At 43.4% G+C, this 20,068-nt stretch overlaps 1 protein-coding gene and 1 pseudogene across 8 annotated transcripts in view; both read left to right on the top strand.

Annotated features, from left to right (window-relative positions):
- BCAR3 (BCAR3 adaptor protein, NSP family member) overlaps positions 1-12,037 on the top strand; it is a 109,502-nt gene extending 97,465 nt beyond the window's left edge. For 6 of the 8 annotated variants that reach the window (XM_036347062.1, XM_036347056.1, XM_036347059.1 and 3 more), the window contains 4 exons: positions 1,608-1,779; positions 4,695-4,821; positions 7,300-7,512; positions 11,403-11,578. In XM_036347062.1, coding sequence (XP_036202955.1) covers positions 1,608-1,779; positions 4,695-4,821; positions 7,300-7,512; positions 11,403-11,578 — 688 coding nt within the window. Of the gene's footprint in view, positions 1-1,607; positions 1,780-4,694; positions 4,822-7,299; positions 7,513-10,341; positions 10,589-11,402 lie in introns of all 8 variants that reach the window. The other 2 variants (XR_004973785.1, XM_036347055.1) reach the window with 2 other exon arrangements.
- Positions 12,038-12,962: 925 nt separating this feature from the next.
- On the top strand, positions 12,963-14,822 carry LOC118675558 (annotated as a pseudogene).
- Positions 14,823-20,068: the final 5,246 nt, after the last annotated feature.

Below are 20,068 nucleotides of genomic sequence, written 5' to 3'. Positions count from 1 at the left end.
TCAGCCCATGGAGACTCTCTGTGACCCCTCATCAGCCCATGGAGACTCTCTGTGACCCTCATCAGCCCATGGAGACTCTCTGTGACCCTCATCAGCCCATGGAGACTCTGTGACCCTCATCAGCCCATGGAGACTCTGTGACCCCTCATCAGCCCATGGAGACTCTGTGACCCTCATCAGCCCATGGAGACTCTCTGTGACCCCTCATCAGCCCATGGAGACTCTGTGACCCTCATCAGCCCATGGAGACTCTGTGACCCCTCATCAGCCCATGGAGACTCTGTGACCCTCATCAGCCCATGGAGACTCTGTGACCCTCATCAGCCCATGGAGACTCTGTGACCCTCATCAGCCCATGGAGACTCTGTGACCCTCATCAGCCTATGGAGACTCTCTGTGACCCCTCATCAGCCCATGGAGACTCTGTGACCCTCATCAGCCCATGGAGACTCTCTGTGACCCCTCATCAGCCCATGGAGACTCTGTGACCCTCATCAGCCCATGGAGACTCTCTGTGACCCCTCATCAGCCCATGGAGACTCTGTGACCCTCATCAGCCCATGGAGAGACTCTGTGACCCTCATCAGCCCATGGAGAGACTCTGTGACCCTCATCAGCCCATGGAGACTCTCTGTGACCCCTCATCAGCCCATGGAGACTCTGTGACCCCTCATCAGCCCATGGAGACTCTGTGACCCCTCATCAGCCCATGGAGACTCTGTGACCCTCATCAGCGCATGGAGACTCTGTGACCTCATCAGCCCATGGAGACTCTCTGTGACCTCATCAGCCCATGGAGACTCTGTGACCCTCATCACATCAGCCCATGGAGACTCTGTGACCCTCATCACATCAGCCCATGGAGACTCTCTGAGCCACATTGTCATGTAGAGAAAAAATTACGCTGCTTCCTGTCCTGGGTCTGTGAGGTCAACCTATATAATTCAAGATGAGAAAAGGGAGCATTGTTGGCAGATACAAACAAGATTTCCATTTTCTTAGAGCCTGACCTTACAGGAACATCCTGCCAGTCCACTGTTCTGTCTTCGTCCACTTCCCCACTCACTTTCTGGCCTCTTGACCAGAGCCGCAGACACCCTCTTCTTAGCTCCTCGTCCCTTCCTTTGTTCTGACACCCTTGTTGTCTTCCTGGATCAGCATATTCTCTCATTTTTCTGTCCTTTCCATTTCCTACGCAGGGGGCGTGGCAGAGATGGCCCGATGCTTCCCTAAGGAGGGGAGTCCCCGGTGTGTTGGGGGGACCTGGTATCTCCTTGGATCTCTCATGGCAGAAGGTACAAGGAGCCCATGCACTTTACCTGAGGAGGGCCCTCTTCATGCCCCAGGTCCAGCCTGAACAAGGCCAGGTCCTGGGCATCTGTCCTTTGGAATCGGAATAGTGCACTCTCTGAGGCCTGTGCAGTCCCGCTGCAGTCAGCCTGTGGGGTGGTCTCCAGAGAAATCACAGCCAAACTCTCTGAGCTACCAGCACATCTCAGGGCAAGAGCAGCACATGGTGCAAAGCCAATCTCTTTCCTAGCTGGTTTGGTTTCATTTCCTCCTCGTCCTGTTGACCCTGGGCCTGACCACTGATCTCTCCCTCGCAGACACAGCACCATGGCCATCGGCATTGCAGTGGACATTCTGGGCTGCACGGGCACTCTGGAGGACCGAGCAGCCACCCTCAATCGGATCATCCAGGTGGCGGTGGAACTGAAAGACTCCATGGGGGACCTCTATTCTTTCTCCGCCATCATGAAAGCCCTAGAGATGCCGCAGGTACGTTTCCACTTGCTTTGTGCAGCCCCGCAGGCCTGTGTGTACTTCATGTTCGCGAGCCCATGTTTAGCAGATCCCAGAGGGTGTCAGTCAATCTCAAAAGGTAAATGCAATCGTTGTGAAAGCTGCTTTGATTAGGGGGCAACCAAGAATAGTGTCGTAAGTATTTTGGTTGTTTTTAAAAATAGTGGGTAATTGCCGAAAGCCCACCCTTTCTCTCTGATGCACAATAAGAAGAGTCACCCTCAAGAACAGGTTTCTGAAGAACCAACTAGGATGATGTGTCTGGCGCAGGTGTGCTGGGTAAGGGAGAGACTGTGTCCCTCTGAGTCACCAAGGGTGCAGGCAGTTTGGGACAATGACTGGAAAACAGCCATTTGGGGAGCTTACATCTGAGAATCCCAAAAGCGCTTTATCTCCTAGAATGTTCCTCAGGTTACCTAAAACAGCCTCTCTCATTAAAAACTCCAGATTTCTGGACCATCTGCCACATAGCCCCCTAGTTAGAGTTTCTGAAATCGGGCACTTTGAATTTATCTGCTTTGACAGGCTGTTTTTAGGATGAGTGTCAAAACTGAAAACCTGTGTTTGAAATCAAACCGCATAGAGGAGAATGGTCCTGTGGTCTTGCTCACAGATCCCACTTCCCGCTGTGTTCTGCGTAGGGGACCCCTGTAAGCCCCGTCTGCAAACAGTAACACAAAACCGCTCACCAACACAAAACAGCTCAGCTGTTTCAGAGCTGATTGCCCTGGACATCCCGGGCCCTCACGGACACCCGGCATCGCCCCTGGGAAGGCAGCTGTGGACATGTGTCCTGCGGGGCTTGTTGGGAACATGATTCTCCTGCTTGAAAGCAAGGTCACCTTAGAAACAGGAAGTTGAACAACTTGGTTCTTTCATCAGGAAAATTGGGGTAGGGGGTGTCAATTTCAATTATAACGTAATTTTCCAAGAGTTTACAAAATTCTTTAGATGCCCTGGGATGTAGTAGGGCTGATGCTGGGAATAGGGCAGGCTCAGCCTTATTTTCATGATATACTGGCCTCCGCAGTATCAGGAGTTCTAATTTTTCATTCAGTTGCTTTCAGTTGGCATGAGATTTATTTCCTCTTTATCCAAACCTGCATACAATTTTGAGAGCCGAGCCAGCAAGCTAAGCTGTGTGAGTAGCCTTCTAGCCCAGAGCTCCCTCAGACAGCGGTACAGGGGGTGTTTTGCGGCATTGCATGGCTGCTGTCCATGACATCAAACTCCGCGGTGAGGGACTTACCCCAGAGCATGCTACCAGGCCTCTGTAGGCAGCGCCCTCCCCTTCTGGGGCACCTCAGCGATGAGGGGACAGCCGCCGGGTGCTCAGGGCCCTGGTGAGTCAGCACTGTTTGAGGAGGGAAGTGGTAGACCCAGGGGAAACCCCAGAGGAATCACATCATTTCTGTGTCTCACCACCCAACCCTGCCGCTGCATATAGCCACACGGCCACTTTCTCTGCCAGCTTCTCGTACCCGGAGAGCATCCAACAGACGGGTTTGGCCTGGAGACAAGGGCTCTTTCAGAAAGTCAAAGCTTGAGGCTGAGGGAGAGCTGGAGGTGTGGGGGGAAAGGGCAGCGTGGTGGGTGGCCGGAGGAAGACCAGCCCACATCCTTTCCTTCCCAGAAAATCTGCTGGTGTGGTCCCTGCTCCCCTTTCCCTTGGAACACACAGGCGCGCTGAGAGGCAGTAAAATGAAGCTCGTCTCTGTCCCTTACCAGCTGTGCTGCCTCAAGCGAGCGCCCTCATCTCTTCTGGTTTCCGATCTGTAAAATGAGGCCAGAATACCTGCTTCACAGGGTATTGCAAGGACTAGATGAAATTCCTCAGGTACCTGAGCTGGCGCTTCGTTCCCTAGATATTAGCAGCCTTCCTCCCTTCCTGGTTTCATGTAGAAACTTCAGACACTTAGGCCTGCGGTGTCATGGTGAGTGGGGGACCCTCTGTCTTCGGGCAGTCAGAGTCGGGAGCTTATGTTGGTGTTAACTACATTATTCCAAAAGAAATGTAAAGGCATGAGAGGTGGCAGCACGTGGCCTGGGCAATCCCCTGTGTCTCAGACGTTACTAAAGAGTTGCATGAAAACATTGGCCCTCGCATTCCTACAGCTGCTCCTTGGTGCCACCCCTATGGAAGACAGCTGGCAGCTCCTTTCCACCTTTAAAATACATGCACTCCTTGACCCGGTAGTTCCACTTCTGGAAATTTATCCTGCACATATTTTCACACAGGTACACATCTGCAAAATCTTCACGAGGGAATTTTGTAGTTTATCCTCAAAGTGGAACATAGTACAGAAGTTTAACAAAATAAGGCTGTTTTATATGTACTGATATGAAAGATTTCCAAATAAGGAACAAAAAAAATATGTGCAGTATGATGTGCATTTATTTATTTGCAAGTAGAGTGTGTGTGTTTACACAGACATACATACACATACAAGAAATTGATGAGAGGAGTTGTCCCTGGGATGGGCCATCAGAGCAACGCAGACAAAGACAAGGCTGGGGGATTAACTTTTCTCTCTACACTCCGTTCAACTGCTTTGACTTTTTTTTAACATGGGCGTCTATCATCTATTCTAAAACTTAAGCAAAAAGGTCATTTTAGCCCTGGCCGGTGTAGCTCAGTTGGTTGAGCGTCATCCCATGCACCAAAAGGCTGCCGGTTTGCTTCCCAGTCAGGGCACATGCCCAGGTTATGGGCACGATCCCCAGTAGGGGGTGTGCAGGAGGCAGCGGATCGATGTTTCTTACATCGATGTTTCTCTGTCTCCCCCTCTCCTTTCCTGTCTCTCTAAAATCAATAAAAACATATTTAAAAAATTTTAAAGTCGTTTTAAAAAGGGCCTTTTACAAAATAGTAACACCTTTCTTTCTTCCAGATTGCAAGGCTAGAAGACACGTGGACTGCCCTGCGGCGCCAGCACACCCAAACCGCCGTCCTCTACGAGAAGCAGCTGAAGCCGTTCAGCAAAGCTCTGCACGAGGGCCGAGCCTGTCAGCTGCCCGGTAGGTGCCTATGAGACCTCAGGCTGTATTTGCTCCGGCTTGGTCAAAGCATTCAGCAGGGCATGTTCTGAGCCTGGAGTTACCTGCAGGATTCATGTTGTCCCAAGTGGAGGATAGCATTCTTTCCTAGCATGTAGCCCTTAATCATCTGTATCTTTTTTTTTTTTTTTTAACAGTCAGGTCCTCTGCCTATTTTTTTAATCAGATCGGTGTTTTTGTTTTTTTCTTTTTGCTACTGAGTTCTGTAAGTTCTTCATATAGTATTTTGGATATTAATCCCTTATCAGATATATGATTTGCAGATATTTCCTCTTTCTATAGGTTGACTTTTCATTTTGTTGATGGTTTCCTTTGCTGTGCAGAATTTTTAGCTTGATGTCGTCTCACTTGTTTAGTTTTGCTTTTGTTGCCTTTGCTTTTGGTGTCAGATTCAACAACACATCACCAACCCCAGTGTCAAGGAGCTCACCACCTATGTTTTCTTCTAAGAGTTTTATGATCTTAGGTCTTACATTTAAGTCTTTAACCCATTTTGAATTAATTTCTGTATGGTGTGAGATAGCGCTTGAGTTTCATGCTGTTGCATGTGGCTGTCCAGTTTTCCCAACACCATTTATTGAAGATTGTCCTTTCCCCATGGTATGAATATTGGCTCCTTTGCTATAAATTGATCATCTGTGTGCGAGTTTATTTCTGCTTTCTCTTTCTATTCCATTCTCTATGTGTCTGCAGTGGTTTTTATGTGCCAATAACATACTGTTTTCCTTACTATAGTTTTGTAATGTAGTTTAAAATCAGGGAGCAGGATGCTTCCACCTTTGTCTTTCTCAAGTTTGCTTTGGTTTTTGGCGTCTTTTGTGGTTCCATACAAATTTTAGGATTGTTTGTTCTATTACTGTGAAAAATAGGAATTTCATAAGAATTGCATTGAATCTGTAGTTTGCTTTGGGTAGCATGGACATTTTAGAGAGTGCAAAGGTATTGTCCACCAGCCTGTGTTCCCTGAGAACACCTCCTACTCGTGTGCCATACCCAAAACCTATCCCTCAGGGTGAGGCTCCAGGACAAGCAAATAGGCCTCTTTCACAGAAAGATGGGGCTGTTTTTCAGTCTTCTCTGTGCAGTGCCCTGGGCGGGGAAGGGGGAGCCTGCCAAGCACTCCCTCTCCAATTATTACAATCCAGTGGGACCCAAGAACCCAACTTCCCCTGAGTCACGTGATCAGGGAGAATTCCTTGGGTGGCGGCTGCAAACACCAGGGTCCAGCTACAGGTAAAAGCTCTCCTCTGGGATATGCGGTGCTCTGGTCCGCAGCAGGGGGAGAGCACAGAGTAGTGCCCGCCCTTCGAGGTCTCTGCAAAGGATTACAATCAGCCCTCAGATGTGTATTTAATTAGAAACCTGCCTCTCCGGCTGCAGTTATGGTGATAAGCTCCTAGGCCACTGTTGCCTCTTGCTGTGCTCTGGGGGTAGGAGCTGTGTAAGAACTTTCTCCATCGGTTACAGTCCCAAGGCACCCATGGGCATAAGTCCCAGTGGCCCACCAGAGCCTGGCAATGTAGAGGTGTCCTCTGGCAGCAGCTGTAAACATCGGGGGCCAGACAAGGATGTGAGCTCCTTTCTGAGAGAGACCAGTGAGCTGGAGCTAAGCTGAGGAGCATATAGATGGCTCCCACAGAGACAAGAGAAGAAAAGCCCTGGCCTGTGTGGCCCTCCCTGTTGGTTGGAGCGTCATCTCATACACCAAGAGGTGGTGGGTTCAATTCCTGGTCAGGGTGCATACCCAGGTTGTCGGAGCACGTAAGGGAAACAACCAATCAATGTTTCTCTCTCAAATCAATATAAAATATCCTTGGGTGAGGATTAAAAGAAAGAGAATAAAATGTAGGGGGAGCCTAGTATTTTAAAAATAAAGAGGCACCCACTGGCTAGGTGAGGCAGAGTGTGAAGATGGTGCCTGTCAGCTAGCAGGCCCCTAGATGTGGCTAAATTACCTGACAACCCTCTCGCTGAGCCCTGGGGTGGGTGAAGCCATGTGAACCCTTTAAGAGCTGTTTCTCAGGTCATTATGGTCTTGTAGGTCTCATGGACTGGAGCTCCATTGGTTTTTAAAGCTAGACCTTCTGAAAACTTGACTCTCAGCACAGGTCTTAGAAGTTGGGGTGCCCAAGGTGGGGCTCAAACCCCTGGCTCCTCAGGGAGAAGCTGGGTTTTGAGTTCCCTCCAGACTATGGGTCACTGTACCAGGGTTGGGGCTTATGATGAGACTGTGTCCCAGCCTCTCCTACATGCTGCTGTGTGGGCCTCTCTCATTGGCCTGATTTGTAGGAGTTCCTTTTTTCAGAGGAAGTTGTTCCATATTTAGCTGCAGATTTAATGTGTCCATGGAGGAGGTGGGACTAGGATTCTCCTACCTCAGCATCTTAACTTTGGGAGAAAATAATGATCTGGAAAAAAATTTTACCCCTTGTTTTTCAGAGTCCACGTGTGTCCTCCCAAACAATATATCAATCCCCCTACTGATGCCTCTTGTGACTTTAATGGAGCGACAGGCTGTCATTTTTGAAGGAACTGACACGTGGGAAAAAAATAACGAAAGCTGTGAGATTATGATGAACCATTTGACAACAGCCCGACTCATGGTAGAGGCTGCACACAGTTACCAGATGAATGCCGAGAGGATCCTGGAAGGTAAGAGCTGCTTTTTATAAGCTGCTGTCTGCTTTGAGTAGTCACTGGGTTGAAGGAATAAAAGAGCATGGATTTCTCAAGTAGGAAAGATTGAGGCATGGGAATTCTGTTTCCTCTATGATGGGTCATTTCTCCCTCTTAATTCCTAACTGACTTAAGATCCTGTTTCTCTCTTCTTTGTATGTATTCTGTTGAGTCATTGGTATAGAATAAACAGAGAGAAAAGGTCAAGAAAGAATTGGTCAGCTTGCCCACCTCTAATAATTACTGTTAGAAAACATGATGGGCCAACATAAGGAGTCAGAGTTTTATTTGACTTCATTTATCTACATGCCTATTTTTTCTCAGTCACACTGGGAACGGAGCTCCCTGCTCTTCGCATGGAAGGGTCCAACACAAGCAAAGGTACTAAAAGAGCTTGGGGAAAAGTACAAAACACAAGTACTTGGGTTTGGGTTAGTGTAGAGTGTGTCATAAGGAGCGGCCAACCAGGCTGAAGAAGGAAGTGGGGAGGCCTTCCATGTGCGTCTATGACTGAAGAAGAGCCAGGGAAAGGTGGTAGGGTGCCATCACATGGTCACATTTGTGCCTCAAATCTGGCATCTATATGGAGGAAGGTGGGAGGCCTGAAGGCTTATGGGCAAAAAGACCATTTAGGAAGCAAATGCAAGAACAAGAACTTGACGGAGGCAGTTATCAGGGACGACTATTTTCTCATCCTCACTAGGTAATTTTTTTAGTTCTCCAAGAGCCAACAGTTTGATCCACAAGGTTGAACTTAATGGGGTGAGAGAGGCCTATTATTTCATCCTAAAATAAAGCTGTCGCCTCAGAACCAGAAATTAGGACTAAACAGTTTGCACTGTGCCTGATATAGGTATAAGCATTATATACCTGTTTCATTGTTTTCCTCAGAAAGTTCTCCAAGGTTAGCAGTGTAGAACTCAAACAATAAAAGCACATAATTCACCAGATAGTACAGTGCCTGCTTACATAAAGCCAATAAATGTATTACATTGGATGGGGCCTAAGCCAAAAGTGTGCTTTAAGTTGTTCTATAGCAAATTACTTTAAAGGTATCTGATGGTATTTCTGTTGATCCTGCTACAGGTTTACATAGCAAGTTCCCATTGCTGGGCGTGACTGTGAACCCACTAAGGGTAGATATTTGCTCACCATCATATCCCGGGCACCCAGCCCAGAGTAGGGGCTCAAAGCATATTAACTGAATGAATGGAAGTTGTCATCTGGCCTCTGGTTAGTTATCTGTCAAAGATATTCAGGTATCACAGGGAAAGATGGACTAAAAGTCATCTATTATCCTCTCAACCACCAAGATCCTCTGATCTAGATGGTGGGAATATATTTAATGACAGAGCGCAGTACCCCATCGATAATTGAGGATGAGGGCCCTGGCCAGTGTGGCTCAGTTGATTTGGTGTCCTCCCATGCACCAAAATGTTGCTGGTTCGATTCCTGTCAGGGCACATGCCCAGGTTGCAGGCTCGATCCTGGGTCGGGGGCATGCAGGAAGCAGCCAATCAATATTTCACTTGCATTAATGTTTCTCTCTCTCAAAAGAAAAAATAAAGGATGAGAACCACATGCTTATGTGACTCTTTGGCTAGAGATTACCCCTCTCTAAAAGTTGACTGAGCATCCTTGGCCTTAGGTAGACCAGATAATTCTCTTTTATAGAAGAGTAGAGAGAGTTGAGAAACAGGCTCACACATATGTTTGTCAATTGACTTTTATTCAATCTTTTTTTAGTCAATTGATTGTTTTTTTAATTTTTATCCTTGCCCAAGGATGTGTTTACTGATTTTTTAAAAAATATATTTTTATTGATTTCAGAGAGGAAGGGAGAGGAGAAAGGGAGACAGACACATCAATGATGAGAATCATTGATCGACTGCCTCCTGCACAACCCCCACTGGGGCTCGAGCCCACAACCCGGGCATGTGCCCTTGACTGAAATTGAACCCAGGACCCTTTAGTCCGCAGGCGGACGCTCTATCCACTGAGCCAAACCAGCTAGGGTTGTGTTTATTGATTTTTTAGAGAAAGAAACACCACTGTGAGAGTGAAACAACAATCAGTTGTTTCCCCGTACATGCCCTGGCTTGGAATCTAACCTAGGTATGTGCCCTGATTGGAAAACGAAACCACAACCTTTCATGGTGTACCAAGTGATGCTCCAACCAACTGAGCCACCCAGCCAGGGCTGTCATTTGATTTTTGACAAAAGTGTCAAGATAATTCATTGGATAAAATACAGTCTTTCAACAAATGGTGCTGGAACTATTGAATATTATATGCAAAAAAAACAATCGTTACCTCATACCATACACAATAATTAATAAAAAATGATCATAAAACCAAAATATGAGTAAAGTAAAAATAAGTGGAAAGCTCCTATAAGAAACCACAGGAGCCTGGCCAGTGTGGCTCAGTGGTTGAGTGTCTACTTACGAACCAGGGGGATGATGAAATATATATTTTTTAAAAAGAAAGAAAACACAGGAGAAATTCATTGTGACCTTGCATTAGGCAAAGATTTTTTTAGGCTACAGAAAGCATGAACCTAAACAGAAAACACTGATAAATCAAAATTTAAAATTTTGCTCTTTAAAAGACAGTTAACAAAGTGAAACAGCAATGCACAGATTAGAAGAGAATATTTGACAAACATACAAGATGGGACAAAAGTAGGTTTAGAGTTGTTCATATGGAAAATAAACAATAATTAATAAATAATAATACAAGAATAAACTGTTTTGCATACTCACAACTGTAAACCTACTTTTGCCTCTCTCTATATCTATAAAGGGCTTATATCTTGAATATATTGGGAATTCTTGGAACTCAATGAGAAGACAAACAAGATTTGAATAGACACACCAGAGATGATACGGATTGACAAGTAACTACTTGGAAAGATGTTCAAAGCACTAGTTGTTAGCAAAAATGACTGTACTAGAGGTTGGCAGCCTATGGAGAAACTAGGATCTTCATGTTACTGACGAGAATATAAAATGGTGGAGCCATTTTGGAAAAGAGTTTGAGTTTCTTAAAAGTGAGCATATATTTGCCATATGCCCTAATGTGGAACTCTTACAGAAATGAAAAACACATGTCCACACAAAACCTTATACATAAATGTTCATAACATTATTCATAATACTCAGAGACTGGGAACAGCCCAAATGTCCACCCGTTGGGGGGTGGATAAACAAAATGTCACATCTCCGTGTGACTGAACACGACAATAAAGAGGAATGCATTAGTGATAACACACAACAGCATGGAAGAATCGCAAGAACACCGTGCTAAGCGCAAGAAGCCAGACACAAAGAAAAGTCCATTTTATGTAAGTCTGTATTAAATTTCTAGAAAAGGCAAAACAACAACAAAAAGCCGATTCGTGGCTGGTGGGGGTCTGAGGTAGGAATGGGGACTGACTGCATAGGGACACGAGGGAACTTTCTAGGGGGACAGAAGGGTTCTGTAACTAGTGGTGATGGGGGTGCAGCTGCAATGGGTGACATGTAATGCTACATCAATGAAGTTGTGAAAATAAAGCCCATGAGGTACTTTGAACACTCCTTCTCACAGCACAGCCCGCAGTGGCTTGTGCACGTGACTGTTATTCTGTCGTGGCTCAGTGAGCTTACTTGTTAGCCTTTCTCTGCAGGCGCTCAGGTCCTTGAGAGTGGGACTCTGCCCTCCCTTATGTACCGCATTTCCTGTGTTTTCCTTGGGGGGATTTTTTTAAAAGTTCTGAGATGAAGTTCATTGTGACCCTACTTTAAATGAGCAAGTTTTCAGTCTATTTTCTACACTGTTTTAGACAGAACTGGAAAAAAAACATTTTGTTTTGTTTATATTAGGTTTTCAACCAGATGAAGAAATGAGTGAAATCATCAAGACTGAATTTCAAATGCGATTGCTATGGGGCAGCAAGGGCGCACAAGTCAATCAGGCCGAGAGATATGAGAAATTCAACCAGATTTTAACCGCCCTCTCACGTAAACTGGAACCTCCTGTAAAGCAAGCAGAGCTGTGATAACTCTCCAGAGAACGTTCAGATATTACTTCAAGCGTCTCCGGTTCCTTCTGTGGAAAAGCTTATCATTTGAAGAAGTAATAACGTGCAAACCTGACAACATACAGGCTTTTAGTATCCACAGGATATTAAACATGTAAATTGCACAGAGCACACTTATTTATGAGTTTTTAAAATTACTACTGATTTTTAAATGGAAGATAATTTATTATTAAGGTAACTATTGCTAATGCTGATGAGCAAATTGAAGAGAAGACACTAGCTATGTTGACTGGTTGCTTTCTATTACCGAGATATTTAACCATTTTAGTTTTAATTCCATGTCAGAAAAGTGTAAATAGAAAAGAATTTAAAAGCATGAAACATTTCGGACGGTATCAGTTGTATGATATTCTTTAACTAAATATGAAAAAATGTAAATAGCCACATGAAAATATATCTTTTTGTGAAACAACTGTATCCAGACTCGTTACTATTAAACAATCATCGTAGTACAGTAACTCTGTCTCCCAACCTTGCTGGGTCACCCTCCTCCCTAGCCACTAGATTCTGACAGTGAACAAAAAACAATGGTCTGATGTGGAAAATGGAAGGTTCCTAGCTTAGGAGACAGTGACTAGCGATACAAAGGAGAAGACAGAGGTTCAAAATCAAGCTGTGGTGCCTGCAAGTTCACCTCATCAAGTCCCGTGTGCAGCACAGCACCGGGTACAGAGTGAGCACCCAGAAGCTGGTATAGTTCAGTGGTCGGCAAACTGCGGCTTGGCAAACCACGGCTCGCGAGCCACATGCGGCTCTTTGGCCCCTTGAGTGTGGCTCTTCCACAAAATACCGACTTCTGCGCATGGGCCACGAAGTTTCAATCACACTGTACGCGCGCCCGCACGTGGGATTTTGTGGAAGAGCCACACTCGGGCCAAAGAGCCGCATGTGGCTCGCGAGCCGCCGTTTGCCGACCACGGGTATAGTTCATGCCATCACAAGTGTTTCAAAAACAGTCCACTGTTGTTTTTCCTCTAGCTGATTAGTATGAGTTTTCTAGATTTTTCACTTCCCAAAGGGTATACTTTCTAGTTTATCAGTATCCCTCTCAAGTTTTTCTATTGTAGAAAATTTGGAATACAGGATTACAAAATAAACTTAATCACTCTGCCACCAACTGTCAAACACCAATTTGGTTTTTCTTCTGATCTTCTAAATAGTTTTGAGACCATAGACAAGAGTTTTATATCCAACTTTTCTCCAACAAGTTGCGGTCTGCCTTTGTTGTTGTTGTTGAGAGTATGACAGATGTCCCTCATTTTTGCGCCTATGCCCTCCTCCACCAGTTGCAGTCTATCTTTAAAGAGCACACCTCTGGTCAAGCTTGGGGTGGGGGCCTGGGATGCCAGATACCAAGAGGGAGAAACTAAACTGCATGCTCCAGAGTGAGAGCTGGAGGGACAGCCACCATTGTGTCTGTGCTGAGTCCCCTGACCCCCCAACCCCTCCCCCCCACCCACACACACACACACACAACTAAAACTGATTCTGTATTAGCCTGTGAACTCCATTAGCTCCACTCTGACAACTCCCTGAGACCCTGCTTCGCGCAACTCACATTCTGCCCAAGGGCCTGGCAGCAGCTGGCAGGCAGAGGTGGGTATCTGGGCGGCACCAGCCTGTTTGCAGTGTGGCCCTCCCGTGCACATCCAGGCCCAGCACAGGCAGCTCCCAACTGCAGATCACCTTGTAGCTCCCAACAGGGAGCTGGTCAAAGGCAGCATCTGACATTGACCTGCACCAGCCCCTCCCAAGAGGCCCCAGAACCAACACACCTGGTGGCCAGCTTCAGACCAAAACAGGCCACCACCTGACTAGCTCCATAAGTGGCACACCCAAAGAGAGGTCTTGGCAGGCACAAGACCCCACTGGGGTAAATCCCACTCCCTGAGGTCAGATTCTACACAGCATCTCATATTCTGTGGTCAATCCTCACAGCCAGTCAGCCTGAGGGTTAATCCCACATACTGATGTGCTAACAGCAGTCAAGCTCAACTACAACAGGAGGGCACACACAACCCACAGAAGGGGCACTCTTGGAGCATCTGGATCAGGTGACCAGTGAGACTGTGCCACTGGGCCCCACGGACACCTTCTACATAAGGCCACCCTGCCAAGACTTGGAAACGTAGCAGATCTACCTAATACATAGAAACAAACACAGAGATAAAACCAAAGGGGGGAGACAAACGTATCCCAAATGAAATAGGAGGAGACTCCAGAAAAAAAGGACTAAATTAAATGGAGGCAAGAAGTCTATCAGATACAGAGTGCAAAACACTAGTTATAAAAATGCTCAAGGACGTTAATGAGCATTATTCAGAAACAAAGAATACAATAACTGAAATAAATACACAAGAAGGAATCAACAGCACATTAGATGAAGCAGAGCATCAAATCAGCATCTAAATAAAAGAATGTAGCAGAAAACACCCATTCAAAACAGCTAAAATAATTTTAGAAATTAGAATAGTTTAAGGGACTGATGGGACAACATTCAGTTGCCTCAAGAAATAAGAACAATCTCAAATAAACAATCTAATGCTACACCTAAAGGAACTAGAAAAAGAAGAACAAAGCCCAAAGTGAGTAGAAGAAAGGAAATAATAAAAATCAAAGTGAAAATAAACAAAATAGAGTTAAAAAACAACACAAAAGATTAATGAAACCAAGAGCTGGTTCTTCGAAAACATAAACTTAAAATTGATAAACTTTTAACTAGACTCATCAAGAAAAAAAGAGAGCGCTTTCCCCCGCTGCCAGTAAGGTGCTCAGCCCACGTGAGACCCTCACTTCATCCGGCAATGAGCACTTGCCTACCTCTCCCACACCGTGTCTTCTGTCTGGGAGCTCGCCTGCATCTACTCAGCCCTCATCCTGCATGATGATGAGATAACAGTCACAGAGATATGATCAATGGCTTCCTTAAAAGCAGCTGGTGTAAATTTGAACCTTTCTGGCCAGGCTTGTTTACAAAGGCTCTGGCCAATATCAACATTGGGAGCTTCATCTGCAGTGTAAGGCCTAGTGGACCTGCCCCAGCAGGTGTAGAGACTAGAGATCCTGCCCCCTCTACCACTGCTACCTCCGCTGAAGAGAAGAAAGTGGAAGCAAAGAAACAATCTGGGGAATCTGGTGATGACAAATGCTTTGGTCTTTTTGACTGAACCTCTCTTGTAACACATTCAATAAAAAGCTGAACTCTGCTGGGCAGGGGGCAGGGTGGGGGGGGGGGTGCAAATAAAATCAGAAATGAAAGAGAAGTGACAACTGACACCAAAGAAGTCAGAGGATTATAAAAAACACTACCAACGACTATATGCCACCAAACGGGGCAATCTGGATGAAACATACAGTCTTCCAAGAGTGAATCAAGAAGAAACAAAAATTTGAACAGACCAATTGCTACCAACCAAACCAAATCAGTAATAAAAAAAAAATTCCTAACAAACAAAAGTCCTGGACTGGATGGCTTCACGGGTGAATTTTACCAAACACTCGAAGAATTAACATCTACCTTCAAACTATTCCAAAAAACTCAAGGGGAGGGAAGGCTCCCAAGCTCATTTTACAAGGCCAGCATTACTCTGATTCCAAAACCAGACAAAGACATTACAAAGAGAAAAAAATTATAGGTCAATAATCCTAATGAACATAGATGCAAAAATTCTCAATAAAATATTAGCAAACTGGATCCAGAAGTACATTAAAAAGATCAGACACCATGACCAAGTACAATTTATTCCTGGGATGCAAGGTTGGTACAATATCCACAAATCAATTATTGTGATATACCAAATAAACAAATTGAAGGATAAAAATTATATAATCATATTAATAAAGGGGAAAAAAGCATCTGACAAAATCCAGCACCCATTTATGATAAAAACTCAGCTAAGTGGGAATAGAGGGGACATACCTCAACATAATAAACCATATAGGACAAACCTACAGCTAGTATCATACCCAACTCATACTAAAAGTGTGAGTTGGGACAAGATAGATATGCTCACTTTCACCACTCTTATTCAACATAGTACTGGAAGTCCTAGCCACAGCAATCAGACAAAAAGAAGAAATAAAAGGGATCCAAATTGGAAGGAAGAAATAAAACTGTCATTATTTGCAGATGACATAATATTATAGAGAGAAAACTCTAAAGATTCCATCAGAAAACTACTAGAACTGATAAATGAATTCAGCAAAGTAGCAGGATACAAAATTAATATCCTAAAATTGTTTTCATTTTTATACACACAAAATAAATTATCAGAAAGAGAAATTAAGAGAGCAATCCCATTTACAATTGCATTTTTTAAAACATCTAGGAATAAATTTAACCAAGGAGGTTAAAGCTTAGTACAATACATTGAAGAAATTACAAATGAATGGAAGCATATACCATGCTCATGATGGGAAAAAGAAAATTAACATTTTAAAACTACTGCAATCACTATCAAAATACCAATGGCGTTTTTCATAGAAATAGAACAAATAATTTTAAAATTTACATGGAACCACAAAAGAACCCAAATAGCCAGAGCAATCTTGAGAAAAAATATCAAAGTTGGAGAAATCATGATACGTGATGTCAAACTATATCATACAGCCATAATCAAAACAGCATGGCATTGGCATTAAAACAGACACAGACCAACAGAACAGAATGGAGAGCCCAGAAATAAATCCACACCTATAAGGTCGATTAGTCTATGACAAAGGAGGCAAGAATTTACAATGGGGTAAAGACAGTCTATTCAATAAAAGGTGCTGTAAAAATTGAACAGATACATGCAGAAAAATGAAACTAGAACAGCTTCTACCATATATAAGAATAAACTCAAAATTAATTGAAGAATTAAATATAAGACCTGAAACCATAAAACTTCTAGAAGAAAACAGGCAGTAAACTCTCTGACACTGCTCTTAGTAATATTTTCTCTGATATATCTCATCAGGCAAGGGAAACAAAAGAAAAAAATAAACAAATGGGACTACATCAAACTAAAAAGTTTTTTCACAGCAAAGGAAGCCATCAACAAAATGAAAAGACAACCGACAGAATGGAAGAACATATTTATAAATGATACACCCCATAAAGGATTAATATCCAAATTTTATAAAGGATTCATACAACTCAACACCAAAACACAAACAATCCAATGGGCAGAAGACCTGAATAGACATTTCTCCAAAGAGGACATACAGATGGCCAACAGGCATATAAAAACATGCTCAATATCACTAATCATCAGAAAAATGTAAATTAAAACCACAATGATATACCATTGCCTCACACCTGTCAAAATGGCTATGGTCAATAAATCAACAAAGTAAGTTTTGGCGAGGATGTGGAGAAAAGGGAACCCTCATGCACTGTTAGTACAGCCACTGGCCACTATGGAAAAGTGTGGCGGTTCCCCCCAAAATTAAAAATAGAATTATCGTATGATCCAGCAATTCCACTTCCTGGGATATATCTGAAGAAATCCAAAACATTAATTTGAAGAGATATATGCATGCCTATGTTCACTGCAACATTATTTACAATAGCCAAGATATGGACGCAACCCAAATGCCTATCACTAGACAAATAGATAAAGATGTGGTACATATAACAATGGAATATTACTCAGCTATAAAAAAGAAAGAATGAAATTCTACAATTTGCAACAACATGGATGGACCTAGAAGGTATTATGCGAAGTGAAAATGAGTCAGACAAAGTAAAATACCCCATAATTTCACTTATATGTGGAATCTAAAGAACAAAGTAAGAGTACAGAACAAAACAGAAACAGTCTCAGGCACAGTGAATAAACTGAGGGCTGTCAGTTAGGATGGGGTGGGAGGATGGGTAAGAAAAGTGAAAGGAGTAAGAACTCACAAATAGTCATGGGGATGTGGATAAAGCGTAAGGAACACAGTAAATAACATTGTACTATGTATGGGCCAGGCGGGTACTAAAGTTATCAGGGGAATCACTCTGTAAATTATATAACCATCTAACCACTACACTGTACACGTAAGACAAAGAAAAAAACATTCTAAGTCATTTAATTATTGCATTCTGACTCCAGGTTCCTTCCTGAGAAAACAAAGTATTATAAATGAAAAGAAAAAAGTAACACATTATTGGAAGAAGCACTTAGGGTAATTCTAAAAAAGAAAATTGTTAAGTATGGAATGTTTTACCAAATAAATAAATAAAAACCAAACCTGTGAAATTAGGAAGAGGTCATGCTTGAAAAAAGCATGTTCCCTTCTTTCGTTATGGCTAAGTTGTGCTTTTTTTTTTAATATATATTTTATTGATTTTTTTACAGAGAGCAATGGAGAGGGATACAGTTAGAAACATCGATGAGAGAGAGACATCGATCAGCTGCCTCCTGCACACTCCCTACTGGGGACGTGCCTGCAACCAAGGTACATGCCTTTGACCGGAATCGAACCTGGGATCCTTGAGTCCGCAGGCCGACGCTCTATCCACTGAGCCAAACCGGTTAGGGCTAAGTTGTGCTTCTGTCCAAAAGATAAGATGACCTCCTAAGATCCTTCCAGAACTAAGATTGTGTGATTCTGTTGTAAAATGTCTCCCTATTCTACATCAGCATTTCTCAAATTGTGTCTATTAGATGTTAATCAATGTTCTATAAGAGTTGTTTGAAAATTGTTTGAAACTTATTTGAAAATTTTAAGTTAAACTGTTTGCTCTTGTTGTTGGTTTGCTTTTTTTGCGGCAGAATTCCTCAGTTTTAATTATTAATATATACCACAACTCTGCAAAAGGGGAATAGGATTAAGAATGTAAGGTCCCCCAAATTCACTTGGGATGGAATCTTTCCGGTTAGGAGCAAGGGTTCCGGTGTGGAGCCCTTTCTTGGAGCAACATCTAGTGACATATTTAAGAATGCACACTTTGGGAAACACTACTGTACACTCTCTCTTTATATACCTTGGTTGTCTTCTAGTCTGCTCTGTTCTCTATACAAAGAATGATGGACACATTTAAAAAAATAGAGGTGCTAGTCGGTTTGGCTCAGTGAATAGGTCCCAGGTTTGATTCCGGTCAAGGGCATATGCCGGGGTTGTGGGCTCCATCCCCAGTAGGGGGCGTGCAGGAGGCAGCCAATCAATGATTCTCTCTCATCATCGATGTTTCTCTCTCTCTCTCCCTTCCTCTCTGAAATAAATAAAAATATATTTTAAAAAATAATAGAGAAGATATTTTTTACTTTGAATCAAGGAAGAATTTCTTAAACTAGACCCAAAAAAAAGCATTAAATATGAAAAATTGATCAATCTACATTAAAATGAACTGATCATTAAACCATTATCATAAATTAAAAGAACAGAGAGATGATATTAGCAACAAATAAAAGTGACAAAAAATTAGTATGGCCGACAACCTCCAAGACGGTGTTCACACACCTGTGTTGTCCCACATTACACGGGGTGGTCTGCACCACCAATGGCATAGAGCAGAGGTAATGGTGTGTCTCCTCCTGTTAAAAGGCTGCAGCTTCTGTCTTGAGTTTTTTCCCTCGGATCGGATCACTCACTGCAGGGAGCAAGAGGCCATGCTGTGGGCATTCATATGAAGATCTTCACTTGGCAAGAAACTGGGGCCTGCCAACAATCACGTAAATGATCTTGGAACTCTGGAGCCCTAGTCAGAGCCTTGATATGATTGCAATCTTGGCCAACATCCTGACTACAAGGTCCTGAGAAACAGCCAGAGTCACCAGCTATGTTACAAGCAAGAGATAGCTAATACAATTAGCATCCTTAACACATAAAGAATGCCCCATGAATGAATATGGAAAGACAACCAACCAACCAAAAAAAAAAATGGTCAAAAGTTATAAACAGGCTTTTTACAGAGGAGGAAACACAAACGGTGCACATGAACAGATGTTCAATTTCATTAATAATCAGGGAAAAGCAAATTAAGAGCGCAATGAAATGCTATTTTACATCCAAAGATCTGACAGAAATTAAAAAGTCTTACTCCTAAGTCGTTGGCCATGATATGGAGCACAGGTAACCCTTATACACAACTTGTAGTTATGTAAAAATGTTATAATCACTTTGAGTGGGAAATGTGGCATTATCTTTTAAAACTGAATATAAATATAACCCACAGTCTACCACTCCACTCCTAGGTAGATCGTAGAGAAACTCTCGCATCCATAAACATGCACGCGGGTGTAGAGAACAGCGTTGTTTATACCAGTTGACCCTGAACAACGTGGAGGTTGGAGGCACCTAGCTGCACAGTCCCAAATTTACATATAACTTTTGCTTCCTCATCAACTTAATTACTTAACCTGTTGTTGACCGGAAGCCTTAACAATAACATAAACAGTTGAATAACATATACTGCGTATGTTATATGCGTTATATACTATCTTCTTACAATAAAATAAGCTACAAAAAGAAAGTATT

Source organism: Myotis myotis, unplaced genomic scaffold, assembly GCF_014108235.1.
Source record: "Myotis myotis isolate mMyoMyo1 unplaced genomic scaffold, mMyoMyo1.p scaffold_m19_p_2, whole genome shotgun sequence".
Classification (NCBI taxonomy): Eukaryota; Metazoa; Chordata; class Mammalia; order Chiroptera; family Vespertilionidae; genus Myotis; species Myotis myotis.
The sequence above is the reverse complement of the archived record's forward strand: the minus strand, read 5'-3'. Positions and strand labels throughout refer to the sequence as shown.